The 19,653-nt window shown below is 47.5% G+C and overlaps 4 protein-coding genes across 4 annotated transcripts; 2 read left to right on the top strand and 2 right to left on the bottom strand.

Moving 5' to 3' along the window:
- Positions 1-289: 289 nt before the first annotated feature.
- On the top strand, positions 290-1,323 carry ANOM_001116 (alpha/beta hydrolase; the record flags this gene model as incomplete). The annotated part of the gene is made up of 2 exons (XM_015546373.1): positions 290-420; positions 486-1,323. Coding segments are annotated over 2 exons (969 nt in total), but the record flags the coding sequence as incomplete, so codon positions are not given.
- Positions 1,324-3,580: 2,257 nt separating this feature from the next.
- Positions 3,581-5,302, top strand: ANOM_001115 (alpha-keto acid decarboxylase family protein; the record flags this gene model as incomplete). Its single annotated transcript, XM_015546372.1, has 1 exon — positions 3,581-5,302. The coding sequence occupies one exon, from the start codon at positions 3,581-3,583 to the stop codon at positions 5,300-5,302; it is 1,722 nt and encodes a 573-aa protein (XP_015411603.1).
- Positions 5,303-5,765: 463 nt separating this feature from the next.
- ANOM_001114 (uncharacterized protein) lies at positions 5,766-8,768 on the bottom strand (the record flags this gene model as incomplete). The annotated part of the gene is made up of 4 exons (XM_015546371.1): positions 5,766-6,661; positions 6,890-7,639; positions 7,684-8,186; positions 8,239-8,768. 4 exons carry the CDS (start codon positions 8,766-8,768, stop codon positions 5,766-5,768), a joined length of 2,679 nt encoding a protein of 892 aa, XP_015411602.1.
- A 1,459-nt stretch (positions 8,769-10,227) lies between these two features.
- ANOM_001113 (SNG1 family protein) lies at positions 10,228-11,703 on the bottom strand (the record flags this gene model as incomplete). Its single annotated transcript, XM_015546370.1, has 3 exons — positions 10,228-10,376; positions 10,428-11,507; positions 11,577-11,703. 3 exons carry the CDS (start codon positions 11,701-11,703, stop codon positions 10,228-10,230), a joined length of 1,356 nt encoding a protein of 451 aa, XP_015411605.1.
- Between the last annotated feature and the right edge of the window lie 7,950 nt (positions 11,704-19,653).

Below are 19,653 nucleotides of genomic sequence, written 5' to 3'. Positions count from 1 at the left end.
GAGATACGAGAGCCAAGCACCGTTTACCTAATGATATACCAAAGACAGCAACTAAGAAGCTCAGCCAAGAAGATGCTAAAATTCCATTCAATGAGCTTGACACACAGTGTAGCATTTTGCACGTGGCAGTCCCTCACAATACTACTGTTGCCTAGCCTGGCAGGCTGGCTTCTACTTCCTCATGAAGCGCCAATGTTTTTGAGGTTGCATGCGAAAGGTACTTCATAAACACACACACTGTATGCTAGTGATATAGGAAGCGACAACTCCCGTATCTGAATCTTTGAACATGTTCGCACATGCGCCCAATACTCTACAACTGGAGCTGAAGAACTCCGATGGTGATGCCTACCAGATTCAAGTGGCGTGGCCTCTAGCGTGGGATGATCCTAAGGCCCCGGGCCATAGCGCCTCTATCATGTATGCTATTCTCAAACTCAGAAGTGGTATCCGAAAAGTGCACTCACTCCTAACACTTATTCTAGTTATGTACTTGATGGCAATGCGCTATTCTTCACAACAGCCGAAGCGTCCCGCCGTAGTGCAACGCTTCCCACAAGCGATAACGCAGTTGTGGTAGGGATTGGGTATCCAATCGAAGACAGACCATACAGTCCGCGAAGACATTATGACTACACACCACCATGCGATACTTACATAGCACCGTGTGGAATTGATGGTCAACAGCAAACTGCACCTCATGGCGGCGCAACGCGCTTTCTTGAATTCCTTGTCGATACTGTACGGAGCACTTTGCTTACAGACGTTTTCTGCAATCTATCTGTGACAAAAGAGATCCTTATCGGACATTCCCTGGGCGGACTATGCACGCTACATGCACTGTTCGAGAATACAACACCTTTCGATACATTTATTGCCCTTAGTCCCTCAACCTGGTGGAACAATGAGTTTATCCTTGGGGAAGCTGAGCGTTTCTTGAAACAACATCAAGATGGTGTAGGCTCAGAGCTACGTACCACATTGCCAACTTTGATGATTATGTATGGGAGCCTGGAACAGGAGCGACGGTGCCACCCCAGCTGGAGCGAAGATAAATACCGGAGAGTGAAAGCTTTGTCGCAGGAACGAAAGATGAAAGACAACGCTGATGCGCTAGCGAATCGTCTGCGAGAAAGTGGCCAATTAAGAATGGTACGGGTCAAAGAATATCAAGATGAGGATCATGGGAGTGTGGTTGGTGGCGGTATTAGTTGGGCAGTTGCAGCTGTCTTGGATGAAGGGAGATTTTTTCTGATGGGGATAATTAGCTGGCACCAGTTCAACTCTTTGATGAACTTTGGGACCATACTCTCCAATCGCCTCATGTAAGCTACCTTAGGGTCGATAGCTAGATGTCTGGTAATAGCATCATCCTTGATTAATACAAGAGATTTCTGCTCACTCAATCCTAGGGCTTCATCTTGAGCTTCATAGTTATTTTTTAATAGTGGCAATTACTAGTGCATCGAATCCTGGCTTTGCTGCAATAAAACTCGCTGTGTTACACTGTTTTGAGTACCGGAGCAATATGAAATAGCTTGCAGCAGAAGAACTTTTAAGTGTTTAAACCATGATTATGGTGAGCTCGTTGCTACCATTGAAAAATTCTATCTAGTAAAATACTAGAAGGTCGTCAGTGAGAATGAAGGCCACGCTCTACAACTCGTCGAACGAACATTCTCCTTGCCCACTAACCAGCTCTAAATAAAGCTTTCCCTAGTGTGTAAAGTTCAACCACTTTAGGACCTGAAGGCTGTAACACGACGCATAAACAGTAACCAAATTATCTAGCGAATATATTCATCTACATGAGAATGATAGAGTGACAAATAAAGAGGCCGGTGGAATACTGATACGGAAACATTTCCTTTGCACTACAGATAAATCTACAGCAACTGAAACTATTCCAGTATGTTCAGACCCGCCAAATGCAGCTAGGTCCCTGTCTCCAAGAATACGAACTAGGGTGACTTTTCTTATTTGTCTTCATCCAGATAGCACAGCTAAACTAACATAAGCTAGCAAAAGACCTGTTACCATAATATCAAGCTCATGTGGGGATCAAGCTATCGGAGTCTGCCCGACTGGTCAGTGGTGAGTGTTCTGCAAGAAGGCGCTAAAATCGCATATTAATGAACTGAAGTTCATAGTAGGATACTAAAGAGGGTCAACAGTAACTAGTCTTATATGGCATGTCTACACACCTGCTCTGCAGTCTCCACGAATATGTGCTTTCCAGCCTGTATTGATGTTCTTGCTTTTCTTTCTTTTTGGAAGCTGTATGTGATGGGCTAATCAGTCAGCCGAAGAAAGAGATGGCCAAGAGCTAATATTAGACAAAAAGACACTACAGAAATTCACACGATACACTCCAAGAATATAGAACAATGCCATCAGCCACCAGGAAGCCACAGCCCACAACGATAGTCATCAAAATAGCCCAACCGCAGTCGACCAAAAACCAAGCAAGCTTCCACATCTATCATGCCATACGATGCCATGCGACGCCAAAAAGCAAGGCCATAAATGTGGAGTGCGGATACTAGCGCGATAGCCGGACTTATTCCTGCAGACAGTACCCCGCCGACGGAGCCCTCACCGAGGAGCCCATTTTCATATGTGGATGGAGAGACTATAATGATGCAAAAGTCGCCAAGGGGAGTCGTTATGATAGAGGATGTCAAGAAGTCCGACGAAGCCGTGAGAAGCAAGGCCAGGCCCATGAGCCAGTGCTAGCACAGACATGGCTTGAAGCCAAGGTGTGAACCCTGCCCTTGCTTTCGGGGCCTCCGTTGTTGGCCCCACATTTTTAGTTTCTCTTAGCGTGGGTTCCTGTTAACCTTATATGGAGTATAGTTCAAGACACTGAGCATGTCATCTAGTAAAAATCCGAAAATCTTCCGAAGATAGTGGGGGGTATTCGAAGGTGTTTCGGCCCTAGGCCACCTGACCGCTACTACATACTATGGTGGGAGGATTGAAAGTCATTGCTATAGTTCTAGGGCCTAGATTAATATGGTATCAGTGGGGATGTCGTAGGGCTGCGAGTTTCTTATTCGGGGGTACGAAGGAGATGGGACAAACGAATTGATCTTTTATACTCATGTCCGAGCATTCTGTTCTATTCCATGGAGCGAATGGCGAAGGTATTCCTGCACTGCAGTTTCTCCGGTGGATGGGCTGGGCAATACCACGGATAAAACGTTAATGGTAAACGGCGCCCACCAAACAGAATCAAATAGAGTAAGCATGCTTATATTTAAGGCTATCCAACACCCTGCAAACTCTACGTAGTCGCTCTTATCAGGTCAGTAGCATAGATCTAGAGTATAAACCGGCTCCTCCTTCATAACTAGCCCATACACCGTGCATTAGGGCTGCGATCCTTCACGTTTAGGGGCCTTGGCGGATTTGTAGATCAAAGGAACACGGAACATGACTCCGATAGTCTCAGAATTAACTCATATTTCCTCCGAGATATGTTTCGTGTAGTTGGTAAATTATAAAATAGAGCAGTGTTCAGAACCTTCACTCAGTTCTTTAGCCGTGAAGCTCTACCGGTACCACTTCTTCCAGTAGAATGACCATGTCTGAAACGATTCATCTAACGGAATATCTCTTCCGGCGACTCCGTGAGGCCGGGTTGCAGGCTGTCCATGGAGTACCCGGCGACTACAATCTCCTGATGATGGATTATATTGTCCCAACTGGGCTGGAGTGGGTTGGAAATTGCAACGAGCTCAATGCCGGCTATGCCGCCGACGGGTATGCGCGAGTTAAGGGAATCGGTGCCCTAGTCACGACATTTGGTGTAGGAGAGCTATCCGCCATCAACGCCGTCGCGGGCTCTTATGCTGAAATGGCCCCGGTCGTTCACATTGTTGGGACACCGAAGCGTGCAATGCAGATGCGAGGGGCTAAGCTTCACCATTCCGTGTGCAGTGGGAAACCAAGCGATTTCACCATGTTCGCAGAGATGTACTCTAAGATCACGGTGGCACAAGAGAATCTCTGGGATGCTTCAACAGCCCCTGGCCAGATTGACCGGCTGATACGGGAATGTGTCATTCAATCTCGGCCAGTGTATTTGCAAGTTCCGGCGGACATGGTTACCGAACCCATCCCCGCCGCAGCTCTTGCTTCTCCTTTAGATCTCAGTCCACCTGTCAACGACCGGGAGGCTGAGCAGGAAGTGTGTGATATCATTGTTGAGAGGATCAGTAATGCGAAGCAGCCATTCATCCTGATAGATGCCGGCACATCCCGCTACGGACTAGCGAATGAGGCGGATGAGCTGGTCAAAAGCACAGGATTTCCAACTGCTACAACACCCTTCGGAAAGGGCATCGCAGATGAGACACTACCGAACTTCCACGGCATCTATGCATCGTTAGGGCAAGGGACGTATGTGCCATACGTCGAATCCTGCGATCTGATTATAAATATCGGACCCGTCCACAGCAATGTGAATACCACGTGTTTTACCACAATTCCCAACCCCAACGTGTCCATTGTGTTCGACCAGACCTGTATCACCATCGATGGCAGGGTCTACAACATCTTCCCCAAAGGTGTGTTGAGACGGGTACTCGACCATCTCCAGGATACTATGCTCTCCTTCTGGCGATACCCAAAATTACCAGACCAGCGAGCTGCCCTAAAGCGCATCCCATCAGTCATCAGCACGGACGCCCTGACACAAGACATATTCTTCAAGCGCATGTCACACTTCTTCCAGCCTGGGGACATAGTTCTAACAGAAACCGGCACCGCAAGCAACGGCGGACGGGACTTTGTCTTTCCTCAAAACGTGAGCATGATCAACTCCGGTGTCTGGCTATCGATTGGGTACATGCTCGGTGCCGCACAGGGGGTAACTCTAGCACAACGAAATATGGGCTCACAAGGACGGACAATCCTCTTCATCGGTGATGGCAGTTTCCAAGTGACGGCACAAGAGCTGAGTACCATTATTCGGAAGAAACTGAGCGTTATTATCTTCCTGATTAATAACGACGGCTACACCATCGAGCGTTTGATTCATGGGATGAATGAAGAATATAATGATATTGCCATGTGGCGGTATCTTGACTCACCTTCTTATTTTGGGGCTCCCTCTGATGATTCATATCCTGTGTTTACTGCGAGGGTGCAAACGTGGGGGGAGCTTGATGGTGTTTTGTCGAGAGAGAACTTTCAGCGCGGCCCGGGGCTGCGTATGGTGGAGTTGATGATGGGGGTCTCAGATTGTACGGAGTCTTTGAGGCTTTTTCTCCAGATGTATGCGTCTAGGAAGGAGTAAATGCATTTTGATTCAAGTTTTCCACCCTTGATACCTAGAATGTAAATAAGCGATGGCAGTCTACAAGGGACTTCCAATGTTGATATCATGAAATAAACATTGTGTATGGAGGGCCTAGACGCGAGACTCATAGATAGTCGCAAGGTATTAAAGGAACCCTCTTCAGGATATAGGTATATCTCAGTGACCTTGGACACTGTGTTATAAGGTGCATGAATATATGCAATAGTTGAAAACAGAGATCAAAATCCTGGAACTTAGAACAGCTAACCGGAGGTGTGCAGGATCAGTCAAACAAAGTGTAACACAGAACCCTCTCCCTGAAGCCACAATCCCACCATATCAAGGCCGACCTCTTTCGCTGTGTCTTCATACTTCATAGTCGATAACACGTCCAACCGTACCTCAAACAATATAATACCCTAACTAAGCCATCCTACTCCCACCAACCCAAAGCCAGACATCAATCACCAAACCCCCTTCTAACATAATCCAAAACCTCCCAAGCCCACCTATCCCTCCCCCTCATCCCCACAGTCCCAACCCCAACTCCCAACCCAAACACCCTCGAATTCGCATGTCTCTCTGAAAAGACCGGCCCTCGCCAACCCCTCTCCCTACAAACCGCAACAGCAGCCTCCAACAAGCCCCTCCCAAGCCCAACGCCGCGATATCCCAACCTTACAGTCCAAGCGCGAATAACACCAACCGTAGTCCTATCCTCAAGAACATCCATCTTCGTTCTCTCGGGGATAGATACATGCTCATCCAGTTCAGAAAGGGTGTCAAAAGCCCTTAGAACCAGCGTGCCTATGATCTTGCCCCCGAATTTGGATATGAGAATTAGATCCCTGTCTCTGGCACTAGTTTCTGGGTCTTTGGAAGTGGGGTGTTGGTGGCGGTGGCTGGGTGGTGGGTTTGAATTGGAATGGTGGTTGTTGCTGTATAGCCATCTCCATGTTCCAATGCGTTCTGCTTCGTCGAGGTAGCCTCTTGTGGTGTACCGTGTGAATAGGAGGATGGTTGCTATGCTACCTGTGCTTGTTGTTACGAGGAGGGGCCAGTCCGGGGGTGTTTGGTAGAGGTGTTGTGAGAAGAGGAGGAGGGTGAGGGTGAGCAGGGTTAGGGTTAGGGGGTGGAAGAGGATGGCGCGGGATGCGGTTTGGCGTTGTTGGGCGATGCTGTCGGAGATCAGGTGGAGGGAGGTAATTTCTTCGGGGATTGTGTGGGCGAGGGTTGTTGTTAGGTGGGGGAGGTTTTGGTTTGGATTGTTGGGTGGAGGCATTGTGGTGGGTGAGGGTTGCTGGTGTTGGTATCTGAAAGTAGTGAAGGTATACGGAAGGCGAGGGAGGTGGTTGCCTTAGGGTATCAGGCTCGTGACTCCAGCGTAGTCACTGATGAGAGCATAGTTACGCCATGCACAGTTACCATATTTGTGAGTTATTTATGCCGTCTGAATAATTTATGAACGAGGTGGAAGGTTGATTATTTAAACATTGGGACTGATTGTTTCAAACAGATTGGTTAACAATAGTATTGGTTGATGTAGACTCGAACTTAGTATACCAACTTAACGCCATAACTAACCGCTAAAAACGGGACACAAATCTACCAATTTTTCATTGCTCTCCGCGTGTCTCTCTGCCTCACTGGTGGTATTCTCATTCTTCGGTTGGGCAGGCCTGGCCTCCACCTGGCTTCGAGACTCCCCAGTAGACTCCGACGATGTTTCGAGATCCTCTCCGGACATCAGCTCCAGTGTCTTGCGTTTTGTCTCGGGAATTAACAGGGACGTGGAACACCCACAGAGCATGAACAAGGCGAATATCTGCATTACGTGATTCAACCAGGGAGTATCCGATGAATCCTTGCCCTCCTTGGCTCCTTTATATGCCAGAGGTCCAAAAACACACTGTGCGATGATTGCTCCAACCTTCCCCGATGCTGCGCTGATCCCATGCGAAGTGGAACGGTACCGCGTGGGGAAGCATTCACCAGGAACAATAAATGTTGTTGCATTAGGTCCAAAATTAAAGAAGAATTGAGCAATGATATATAATCCAAGCAAACCGTTGTTCGACCGTTTGAGAGGTTCATACGCAAAGCCGATGACAATAAACACAACAGTCAGAACAACAAACCCCATCAGTTGAATCGGCTTGCGGCCGAGATAGTCCACGGTCGCAACGCTGACCCAGTATCCGGGGATCGCACCAGCGCAGATTAGAATCAAATTTCCGACTGCATTGCGGTAAAAGTATTCGTAAACATTCTTACCACCGTTCCAGCCGATGGCCGTGAGAATTATCGAGTTGTTGAGACCGAGACCGTAGAAAGCTGCAAGTCTTAGCCATTTTACTCTGTAAAGGAGACCAATATACACACCAACGTCAAGGAAGAACCATGAGCCCGCAGTACCCAGTAGAACCTTACCATTCTTCCATTTGAGAAAATGGGACCAAAAGTCCGACCAACCGGCTTTGGGGGTGACCAGAACCACGGCTTCATCCTGTAAAACAGCGATTCGCCTGACCTCATCCGGGTGACCTTCATGCTTTCCCTCAATATAGGCACGGACGTCAGCGCCCGCCTTTTCAATATCTCTAGCAACATCAAAGGTGTAGCGCGGTGTCTCCGGATGGTGAGTCGGTAGTAAAGAGCAAGACACGCCGGAACAGCCCCAAATCCAATCACAACGCGCCACATCTTGTCAACGGCAAGTTGACAGACTCCTGAACACGTCGCTACAGATGTTGCAGACTCCAGAGATCCTTTGAAGCCCACTGTCGCAGTCAGAGCAACAATCGCAGCGCCAAATTGTCCAAACCCTTGCATTGCGAACACTGCACCCATCATCGCGCCTCGGTGCCTGGTCGTTGCGAACCTACAGCATTCTGCCATCAGTCGCCATACAGCCACTGATAGTAATGACTTACTCGGAAGTAATAATGGAGGACAGTGGGTAGTCACCACCAATACCAATCCCCATGAGTACGCGCCAGAAGACCAGGATACCGGTGATCGAGACAGCAGGAGAGTCCGATGCGAGAGCCTGGGCCAAGGTCGTTAAAATGATGATAATCAATTCAATTCCATACATCCGCTTGCGCCCCACAATATCCGCAAGCCATCCAAAGAAAAGTTGCCCGAAGACCGTACCCCCTGAGGTAGACACTTTTATGGCGGTGTCAGAGTGATACGGAATCTTTCCAGGGCGTGAAACGGCATCTTGCCAGTAAACAATGCCCAGCATAGCTGAGCAGAGGTTGATAGCGAAGATGTCATAGGAGTCTGTGAAGAACCCGACACCAGCCACAACGACCGCCCGAGCGTGCCGCCAGCCAAAGGGGGCGTTGTCGATCTGGGCAAGTGCGAGACGACGACGTTCGTTTGCATCCTGGGTATGAGCCAATTCAGCATTGTAGTTGGGAAAGGCGGAATTGCCGCCAGAAGTCAAAGTAGTCATGTTGCGTTCACTGAAATGCTGCGATTTGACGTTTCAAGTTAGGCTATGAGAGATGACAAGCGCCGAGGGAGGTATGCGAGAAAATTATAGTATATATAGCTCGATATAAAAACGAAACGCTATTAGTGATACAAGCAACAGGCAATAACTTCACCGTAAACAGCCTCAATCTGCTTACACTCACCACCAATAGAACATGCACATGGCCTAATGAATGGCTATGAAAAGATTAGAGCAGGCACGAGGAGTTTCCCAAAAGGGAAGCAGTAACCCTAGGTTGCACGTTCGTGGCGTCTGGAGCTCCCGAACCATGCAATCAAGGTTTCTTTACGACGTGAGGTCCATTCGTAATTGTCTAGTCGTGCCACTGGCTCCATGATTGTATTTGGCCGTGAAAGAACTACTAGTAGGTCGTGGCTTCGGACGGTGGCATGGGAGATAAGAGGGGCTTTTATCAGCGGAAGCCAAAATACACTATAAATACGGGATGAATGATACCAGCGATGGCTTCATCCATTTGATCAATGAAGAATTTTTGAATTGGAAGCCCTCACATGGATGAGGGCTTGAAGAATTGTTGATCGTATTCATGAGTGGCCTATGGAATGAGTCGAAGAGGAAACCTGGAACTCTCTTACGAGTCTTATTTGATCAGCATAGAACCACGGATGCTGCGTCTGTACCTAAGCAAAGACGACCGACAAATACCACGCATAGGGCTGCGGCCCGCATAATGGGACACGGTGCTTTCTTTCTGTCAGGACATGTGCTTATAGTAGAATTTTATAGGGCAATCAACAGAGCATGGCTCACAGATTCTCAAATACCAGGGATGTGGCCTTCTCCGAGTCTTACATCATACGGCGTCCCAGAGCTGTCCCTTTACTATGTACAAACGCCAGTGGCGGTTCTAGACCTGATCTCGCAAGGTTTTTCGATAACCCCACTAATCTGATTCACGGACCTTGGCTCCGAACCTCCTCGTATCCTAGGGATGAAACCAAAGAAGATGAATTATTGTGTTAGGGAAAGAGCCTTACATATCCTACACGCCCAAGAAAATATGATTTCCATCCCATGCTGCCCTTTCAACCCTAGTTCAGTGATCTGCGCGTTCCGAATGTAACCTTCAACATAAGCCTGCTCCTAACGTCAACAGCAACTGCTAGGAGGCACAGAAAGTATATCTGACGCTTGTTGTAATACATTCCGACTATACCTATTTATTCCTCGTGTCCCCCTCCTCAATAATCATGAAGTACCCAGCGACTCTATCCGGCCGTAATTGAATTAGTCTGCCAACTGCACATATTGCAATGGAGGTATGGTATCATTAGTTTATACGGTTCTAATCTATACTTTTCCCTAATCCATAGGGCTTAATCTATACTTCTAACAACAGAAACATACAGGAACATAAAGGAAGAAGCATTGAGAATCATGAATAATCAGTCACAGATTACAGTCCCCGCTTCATCTTCCATCGCATGATGAAGGAAGCAAACGGAAAGAAGGCAATAGATACGCCGATCCATGCAAAAAGGATGCCGAAATCGAGGCCGATGCGAGAGTGGGTCCCGAAGAGGATGGTACGTAACGCCTCGACAACTTCTTTATGTTAGTGCTAGGAGTAAATATGCAGAGACCGGACAGACTTACTGCGATGCAATGGCCATGCGTAACCCCAGCGGAAGAATCCTGGGGCTAGATCCAACGCATAGAAGCCGGTGGCAACGTTACTGATGACCCAGAAGATCAGGAAGAGCGAGCTCCAGGGGAATCCTAAGACCATGGCCATATTCTCAAGAGGAAATCCGAGAGCACTCATGCCTACCCAGTTCAACATCCAAAACACCACAAAGGATCCATGTCCATAGGCATTTGGATTGATAGCGGAAACCGTATCTGGTGCTGGAGAATTGGCGAATGGGATCTGGAAGGCCAACGACACGAACGAGTAGAACAGGGACAGGAAGAAATACGCTGCGAGGTTGGAACACACACGCCAAAGCAGCCACTGGGGGATCCTCAGCGGAGGATGGTTGCCTTTGAGAAATTGTGCATGAATCGGCATCAGGAATGGGGTATTAAAGAAGGCGATGATAATCAGGTAAATCAACCCGATCGTCACAGAGGGTGTTGCAGCGGCCGGGCCGAATGGCCTAAGATCCAGAGTGTTGAATCCAATCGCTGGGTTTATCGCCTGGGGAACATTCGATATGTTCAGCGATTCTTGTACAATGTTCTGTACCCAACGTGGTCCGAATTCTGCCAGAACGGTGTTTGCAAAAGCCGTCAATCCCGGTATGATATAACTCGAATATGTCGTTTCGTCGCGAGCAGTGATAACAACGAACTGCGCAGCTCCAGTGGGATCATACGAGGAATTTCCATTCTGGACAGCATCATGGAGAAGGGTAGTTGCATTCGCATTGACGATGATTGCGGCGTATGCATGCTCATCATACACACCCTGTCGTACAGCCCAAGGATCATAGTTGAACTCATCCGGAGATTTTATCGTATATCCCAATCGGCCAGTTTCGGGGGTTTTGATTAGCTTCTCTGCCACGTCCATCACGGCAGGTCCGACAATTGGTTTCGTATCGAGATATGGCTCGACCATGCCATCAAAATCGACAACCCAGACCGTTAGCGAGTGGAGATTCTGTTCGACACGAAACTGGACGGCCCAGTATAGAGAAAGGATACACAGAATGAAGACGCACAGTGTAAGAACTATAGGATGGTACGGTTTAGTAAGTTTCACACAATTGACATTCTGAGAGTATCAGTATTTCCACTCACCTGTACGCCCCCATTGTATGAAGATTTGGCGCCGAACCGACTTCAGCGCGGGGTCAAAAAAGGAGACAGCAGTCGGTGGCACGTCGGCCTTGTCGCTGCCTTCGCCAATCTCCGTCTTTTCGCTCATCTCTGAAGGAGTTATCGTTCAGGACTTTTCAGGGGATGGAGGAGTAGCCAAAAGTACTCGGGGCTTGGACAGTAGTAGTACGGATGGCGCGATACCGTAGTATTTATTAGCCAAGTCATTGCCCATCACGTCAACCGCCTGATGTAAAAAAAAGAAAACTCGGGGTTTGAGACAACATTCGGGATATTTTCTGAATCGGGCACATCCTGACCTTCAGCGGACTAGATTCCGAGACCATGATTGGATCGGACATTCGCCATGTTCTCAAGGCCGAACAAGTCACGTGAGCTCTGTCGGGTGGCCGGCACGTGTCGATCTTATCTGATAGCAAATCGGAGGGCCTCCTGGGCAACGTCTTATCGGAACATCCTGTCGGATTTCTAATATCCAACGGATTTTGCGTACCGCGAGATAAACTCCGGTTAAGCTCCGTCTACAAGGACCAGCAATATATATCCCTCCATTGCCATGCCCTTGGTTCACCACTTTCTCAGTGATGAAAATCACGCCACTCAGCAGCGTTTCCTGCTGTTACGGAACTCTCAATTATATATTTGTCACTTCACGTACAGATTGAATCCTAAGAGCTCAGTTAACCTTTGCTGCTGTCATAAATCGTACCACCTCGGCTTACTGCATTACCTATACGATTGATCGATCTCGGATTTAGTCAAGGCCGAGGACTGCTCTCGTCCGAATGTCCGGAAATTCACGCCGAAATTCTTGGCCCCAACCTCGGGTATTCAAACAAGGTTGTATTTGTCAGACAAGACTATAAGAATAGGAAGGGAGAATGGCATCATTAAGCTTATGTAATACTTCTCCATAAGTAAACGTAAGCTACACATACATCAGGAAGGCCCCTTTTTATCATACTATGCTAGCACTATGCCCTGTGCATTGATCATAAAAGCCTTAGCTCCCTTCACACAGCAAGCAACGCAATCCTCGTGAGCTACTTTTGCAGTCCAACCCCACTTCTAAGCCATCGCCAGTGCAAGCATCATAACCGCACCGCCAGCGACGCACTGAGCAGCGCCAGTAGCCAATGGAATACCCGCGTTGTCACTAGTGACGGCGGTAGAAGTGGGAGGAGATAAAGGTCCCACCGTAGAACTACCTGTATCGGAGGCGGTGGTCTTGGAGGCAACAGACCTTGTATCAGAGGCCGTTGCACTGGTAGAAGAGGATTCAGTGGCAGTAATGGCGACAGTGATATAGGGGATGGAGGAACTAGTCTCGAAATTCTGAACCCCGGTATCTGAGACGAAGGTACTAGTGGCTTTGCACGATGCATACGTGGTGCTGTCGAAAGAGCAGCCCGCCGAGATGGTGCTAGGTCTGTTAGTTTCTTCATATCTTTTCTCTGTGGTTCTTGATACTTACAAGCCTGGAGTGGTGTAGGCAAACTCAAAGGTGGTGCTGCCCGCTGTGATGGTGTAACCACCATCTGGAAACCAGCACTGGTCATCATCTTCATCATCAAACCCTGCTGTAGATCGGGTAGCTGCACTAGTGGTAGCAGTGGGGGTTGCAGTTTCAGGACAGTTAAATGCCAAGGTAGTAAGGGGCCCACCAGTCTGGTTGTGGTGATTAGAAGTGTACTTCCTGCGTTGAATAGGGGTACCTACAGTGCCAATGAGTTTGGCATCGCCAGAAAACGACCCTTCCGGGTACAAGAAAGACGCAACATCGCTAGCGGCCGCGGCTGTAACGGTGACCAAGGAGGCCAAAGAGCGGGTGGATTGGAAACGCATGTTGGTGCTCTAGCGTGTGACGGTCAAACAGGCCACAGAAGAAAGATTATATCTATCAGGGGCTAAAGTGGAAACGGCACAGCTGGCTAGTTGTCCACAGGCGTTAGCCACGATGAAGATGCGTGGACGATATATCAATTGACGGCGAAAGGAACACGGTACTCCTTTGAGGGGTTGCAAAAGTGCAGTGATGCGACGCTACGAAGCATCGATAAGGCTGAGGCTCCGAAGTCTACCGCCATGGCTAGCTGCGGAGAAGAGTTGGTCGACTAATAACTGACTAACGCGACTAGACTAGCAAACCCCTCCATTTAATATCGAACAGCGTATGCGTGTGGGGGCCAAACATTGGACCTCTGTACCCCGTTGATAGTAGAGTGGCCTTGATGCGTTCTTCAGGTTCAACATATTCCTGACCAGGTGTTAGGTTCAAAGAGAAATAACTGTGTTGTGACAATTAATCAGGACGGCTAAGACCAATCACAGAGTTTATATCCCTATTATATGTATGTTAGAGGCTTCAAGTGGGATCAGTACCATTCAAACGCAAACCTGATTCATTGCTTTGAAGAGGAGTAACCCAGTAAATACATATAGCTCCTGAGTTAGCAAGGCCCAGCGCTACCACTTTCATTCAGAAGAAAAGGCACTCCCCTCGAACATCAAGTGTACCTCTCACACGGTGTCTAGCTATAGAAGTATGGTCACCACTCATGATCACCACGCACCAGCCAGTCAGGATTACAGTGACATCACCCGGAAAGGGACCAACGAACGAGGCGTATCTGCATCGTCGAGCCCAAAAACAGGGGTACCGTCTTAGAAGAGTATGGGATAGGGTCGTAGTCGTAAAGGTAGAAATTCATTTTGTAGGTACTCTGCGTGGCTAGAAGATCAGCACCAGCAATGATACATAGAAAGTAGAGTATTGATGGGGCATATTCACTGTTGAGCGGGTGGAATAAATCCAGAATGTCCTTCAGACCGTGTCTAGCTAGAGACTGTTAAGAGAGGCTGGGATTAGAGAGACACGCTTTGGAAGAAGTCAATTATGAATTTCTGGTCTGAAGAGGTCTTGATAGTTGCAACTGCTTTGAAAATGTCGCAGCGGGGATAGATTGCATTGAGCTTGGTGACATCGTCAGCATGAGTTTATAGGACAAGTGATCATAGAGAGTGCGGATGCGGAGAATGGTGCTCTGACGTCTAGCCTAGGAGAGAAATGGTACGGGATTCTGTTGCACTTGGCTGAGAGATATCGGGGTGAGCCAGCGAGTGGGGGACTGCAATCCGAGTGGTAGTCACGGCGGTTGCATAGGTGATAATAGGCTGAGGAGGTCTAGAAGGAATGAAAGTGGACTTGGAGAAACTGCTATAGTACCGGATTTATATTTAGCCACTTCCCCGAAGTTTACGAAATAGTATAGATAAATCAATTTATGTTAAATTTATATATGTAACAAATTATGGTGATTGGTACGTAAGCCTCTTCTATAGTCTAACTAATGAAGAGATTATATTTTTGTTAGTACACAGTACACGCTATGAGTGCCAAAAAAAAAGAAGAAAAGAAAAGGTACAATAGTATATGTTGTCAAGGATGGTTGATTATCTACTATTCTATTGACTTTTGTTTATCCCTGTATACACGAATATTATTCCAGAGCATCAGAAGAGCATCTACAAGCTTCAAATTATCCACTTCAACCTCTGTGAGATTGCATGGGACCATGAATTTGGCGTACGGTAGTACTTGGATATCTAGGTTATATTTTGTAAGCTTTGGGAGCCGGGGCTATACGATTTGAAAAAGATAAGGGGCAAGGATGCTGCTGACGAAAAGAAGCGAAAATCCATTGCCTCCTTTTTGGTCAACTTCGCTTTGAATCCAGGGAGATATACATTACAGAAATTTATTCATGTATACCCTCCCGGTAAGGGGGATAGCAGCGCATCTTCTCAACCTCTTTGTCGCACTGAGCAAATAACCCGAGAGTGTTGTACCAAGCGATAATCAGCTATAGATATGGTTGACGATCCATTTCAGGAGAGCTAAAGAGATCTTCCCACTAACGTATGGAGGTATCAGCTAGTGGCCTATCTTGTTCCTCGCCGTGACGAGAACCCACAAAGCATGCAGCTACCACCGAGAGATATGGCGATGGGTGGAGTGTTACTCGGGCTGAACAGAGTGGTGAAAGACCCACGGCAATAGGAGCATACTTGGTCTAATTTAATTTTTGTGACTTGTCACTCCTAGTTGCCGAGTCGAACCGTTGGAGGGTATCCAAGCACCACGACTCGGCCGTTTCCTAGGCTGGGACTGGCCTCGAAAATACCCACTTTCCCTGGCCGCAAATCTCCTGCCAATTACGGACGGTTTGAACATGTCTGGATCCCAGCGCACGGTTGTGGATCCGCAATCTCAGAGGGTAGCATCATCCGCCAACCATGAACGACGGAAAGACGTTGATCTCTGCAGTCTTGTCCTAGCGGCGGCATGATTTCGGCTCCGACATACCATCCACACATGCTCGAATGTCTGATTCATGGCCACTGGCACTAGCCGTATCTATCACGGTAACATTACCCAGTAGTATTGGCCAGCTGTTCTATCATATCTCTCAATCGATCGAGCCCTGGAATAGGAAAGAAAAACAACAACAATACAACAAACGAAGAAAGTTTGGCCGGGCGGCCGTACGAACTACGCTCGGACTCCTCCAGATGTAGGGCCATTTCCGCGGAGATATCACTAGGCTCTGTTTTAAGCAACATGGCTCTTATAATAAGCATATCGGTAATACGGCAACCATATTTTGGAAATTCGCCCCTCGCGTGGTTGAGTGGGGCTAGATCTGTCGATTGCTCAGATGTGATGTGGATTATGTCCGTCTCCGCTTCGTTCTTCTACTACGAGAGATCATAAATAGGTGGTGCTCGGGTTTCTCGTGGATCCCAACAATCTGGTTCTCCAATAATAGCATAACAGGAAGTGATATCCGGGTGATTCAGAGATACCACCTACTTTTCCCTACTCTATCCCGCTAATATGAGCATATATTTGTTATAGGATTCTGCACTATGGTCATCCAACTACACCCCATATGTCCCCACCAATAGCTTTCGGGTAAAGAGGCCATTGCGTCCTCTGTGACGAACAAACTTTTCCTGCCTAAGCGTTTGTACCTACATCCCACCTCGCGAACTGACTCTGGCAAAGGGTCATAGCTAAGGACTCTTACTTACTCGATATCCGGATTCATCAATCACTTAATCGTTTACACTAAAGTATGTTAGTAGAACGGATAAGTACCATCTATATGCCTCTTAGGACGTTTAGCCTGATTGAAATGGACTATCGTGGTTCTAGTGGCTTGAACGCTCCTGGAAAGCGATGAATCACCGGCAAGTTTCCATCTGCTAAGGTAGGACATCATACCTCTTTGGGGTTATACATTCTTTAGTATCTTGAAACATGTAACGAGACTTCATTCTTGCTGGTAAATACAGCCCCTTTTTCATGAAATCCAGTTGTTAAGAAACAGTTGTGGACTTCAGTGGCATTTCATTCACCCAGGTAGAGATGGACTAAGTATGTTTGCCTGGCAGCCTATCCTCACCAATAGTTGGCGCCCCGGAACAACATGTGCAGGTCCTACATAATACCTATCACTAGTGAAATGGGAAATCAGACAAAATAAGTTGCCATTATTCCCCTCCCTCATGACTCCTTGCGCATCGAAGCTAGATATGCTTTAGGCTGTATGCGTCTAGAATGGGGTACATCTGTCAGCCTTCAGCTATTAATAAGTAGAGGCTGAGACCATAGACCACCCGCATCTCAGCTCTGTTCTAATGCTCTAGAAACTCCTCCACGGGAAAGCAAATCGATGACATTGAAGACACACTTAGATTGAAAGAACAGGCTGGTCGTGCAAAGGAGACAATGGTTTGCTTGGCCCTGGCCCCCTCCCAGTTGGCGCATGAGTTAACCATACCACCATTTGAGCAGAAGTTCAAAACACCAACGCAGCAGACTCCTGATATCTCTTGTTCTTTGGATAAAGTACGTCAACTTTGCCTATTTGACAGTATCGTTACTGACCAAGAGTTATAGATAACAAAGCTGAGTCATCACATCGTGACCCTGACGGGGCAATCATTGTCATCCATACGCGACAGGCAAGATGGCAGTGGACTACCTGCGTCCGGTGTTATTGACGATATGATTTGCCTGCAACACATGCTCTCGGCAGAGCTTTCCCGATTATATGCCGCGCTGGACCGCGATGAGAAATAGTCGACCAAATATACCGCTTTTAATTACTCTGCTGGAGATAGTGTTCCTAAATTTGTCGGTTGAGCAAACAAGACACTGAGACTGAGGGCATTGCACCGTGCAGGCTTTTGAGAGTGGCACGACATGGGTGAACATCTGAGACTTCAAAGCTATAACATCTAATAGCATTCATCTTAATCAGCACCGAACAGGGGATATGAAGATAAGATCATAAGCGCATGTATGAATGAGCAACCAGTTAGCTGTCTCCTTCCTGTTTGATCAGTAGCGCCGTATACCATTGATTAATGTTTCCTCGGAGCCGAGAAGTGGGTTTCGTCACGAGGATTGTTTGGCAGGGGCTGGACCGAGATAGCCTTCCATTATGAGCATAAGCTTATGATCCTATTGAGTACACAAACTTTTGCCGACCCGAGAAAGTCCAGTGGAGTAAGGGACCGTTCGTCCAAGCTGACTTCTTTGTGCGTGGCTAGTATGTGGAGGAGGTAAATCGCGTGCAGACGTGGGCACAGGCCAAGACTGGATCTACGTCATGGCTTATGGCTTGGAGAAGGTTCAATAATAGTAATTCGTCAAATGCTAAGGGTCGAACTTCTGCAGTCTGAGCACTTATGCATGGTACGATTCTGGTGGTAGATCCACCTTCCTTCACAATACGCTCATAGGAGATGAGCATTCCAGAAAAGAGCAGAAAAAGAAGAAGGAAAGAACAAAAAGGAAAAAGAAGGAAAAAAGGGGGGGACAAAGAGCTAAAGTGAGAAACATAGGTGTCAGTGCATGTCGGTGGGCAGCAATGGGGGTTAATTTACTTCCTACGGGTCATATCGTGGCGGTGCTCAGGGATCTTCACCACCCGGTCACACGCCTGCCCCTGGTATTCCTGGATATAATCTCCGTATGACACTAACGACTCGGACTCTGACGAGAATTTTGCATCGCTAATTTTATTGGCCGGCAGACGTTGCCGCCAATGGCCGCATGCATGTACTTCGTCGAGAATGATCTACACAGTTTCTTCTACTAGCTTAGGGCTCATGATAAGCTGCCACATGGCGGATGTCAACTCATCGCCGACGTCTCGGCCGGGGGGGTTCGACGGGCGCAAATCCCGGCAAACCCCGTTGTGGAGGGCATAAATGCAGCCTTGTACAGCGATCTAAATTTAATCCAGGCCTGGATAACAAGGATTTCTCACTCTCGGTAGTTTCAATTATCTAATATACTCTACTCTGGAGTAGTGACCCCCAATACTATTATATAATATATTGGAATTATCATTGGTAAAGATACCTGGAAACGGTATAATAGAGCCTAAATTAGGGGGTATTAAATAAGTATAGTCTCCAAATCAAGCGGTCTGGGCCTGGGGTAGCGCAGACTTTGTTTCAATGATTAAGTTCAAGTTAGATTTGACTACTTCCTATTTTATCCATAAGGCAGACCGTAGCTTTGGCCTGTGTGTCCATTTAGGAATAGTGAACCCCCTTTTGTAATAGCGTAGGGCTCGGCGGCTGTCCCCGGAACCTCAATTTAGCCTGCCATACAAGGGTCCACTTAAACTCATAAGTTACGGGAACCCCACTGTGCTTTGAAAGCACTTCAACGATACTATAAGCAATTGAGAATGGTGCGAAATTCATTGTGTCAAGAAGGTCTCACGCAAAAAGTATTGATTTTTCGGGTATGCAGAGTGCAACGGCGAGCAATCACCGCCCCGAAGTGCACATTTCACCTATCAGTACGTACAAATTCGAGAAGCTACCCTTTGCGACACGCTACACCGCGTGTACGAAGTGTATCCCAGCTCATAGAGTTGTAGCAAAGCAGTAAAGGGAATTTCGACGTTTTTAACTACTTTGATTTCCCCTTGTAGAGTAAGTTCGACATGGC

Source organism: Aspergillus nomiae, assembly GCF_001204775.2.
Source record: "Aspergillus nomiae NRRL 13137 chromosome Unknown contig00010, whole genome shotgun sequence".
NCBI lineage: Eukaryota > Fungi > Ascomycota > Eurotiomycetes > Eurotiales > Aspergillaceae > Aspergillus > Aspergillus nomiae.
This window is presented reverse-complemented; position numbering and strand designations above follow the sequence as displayed.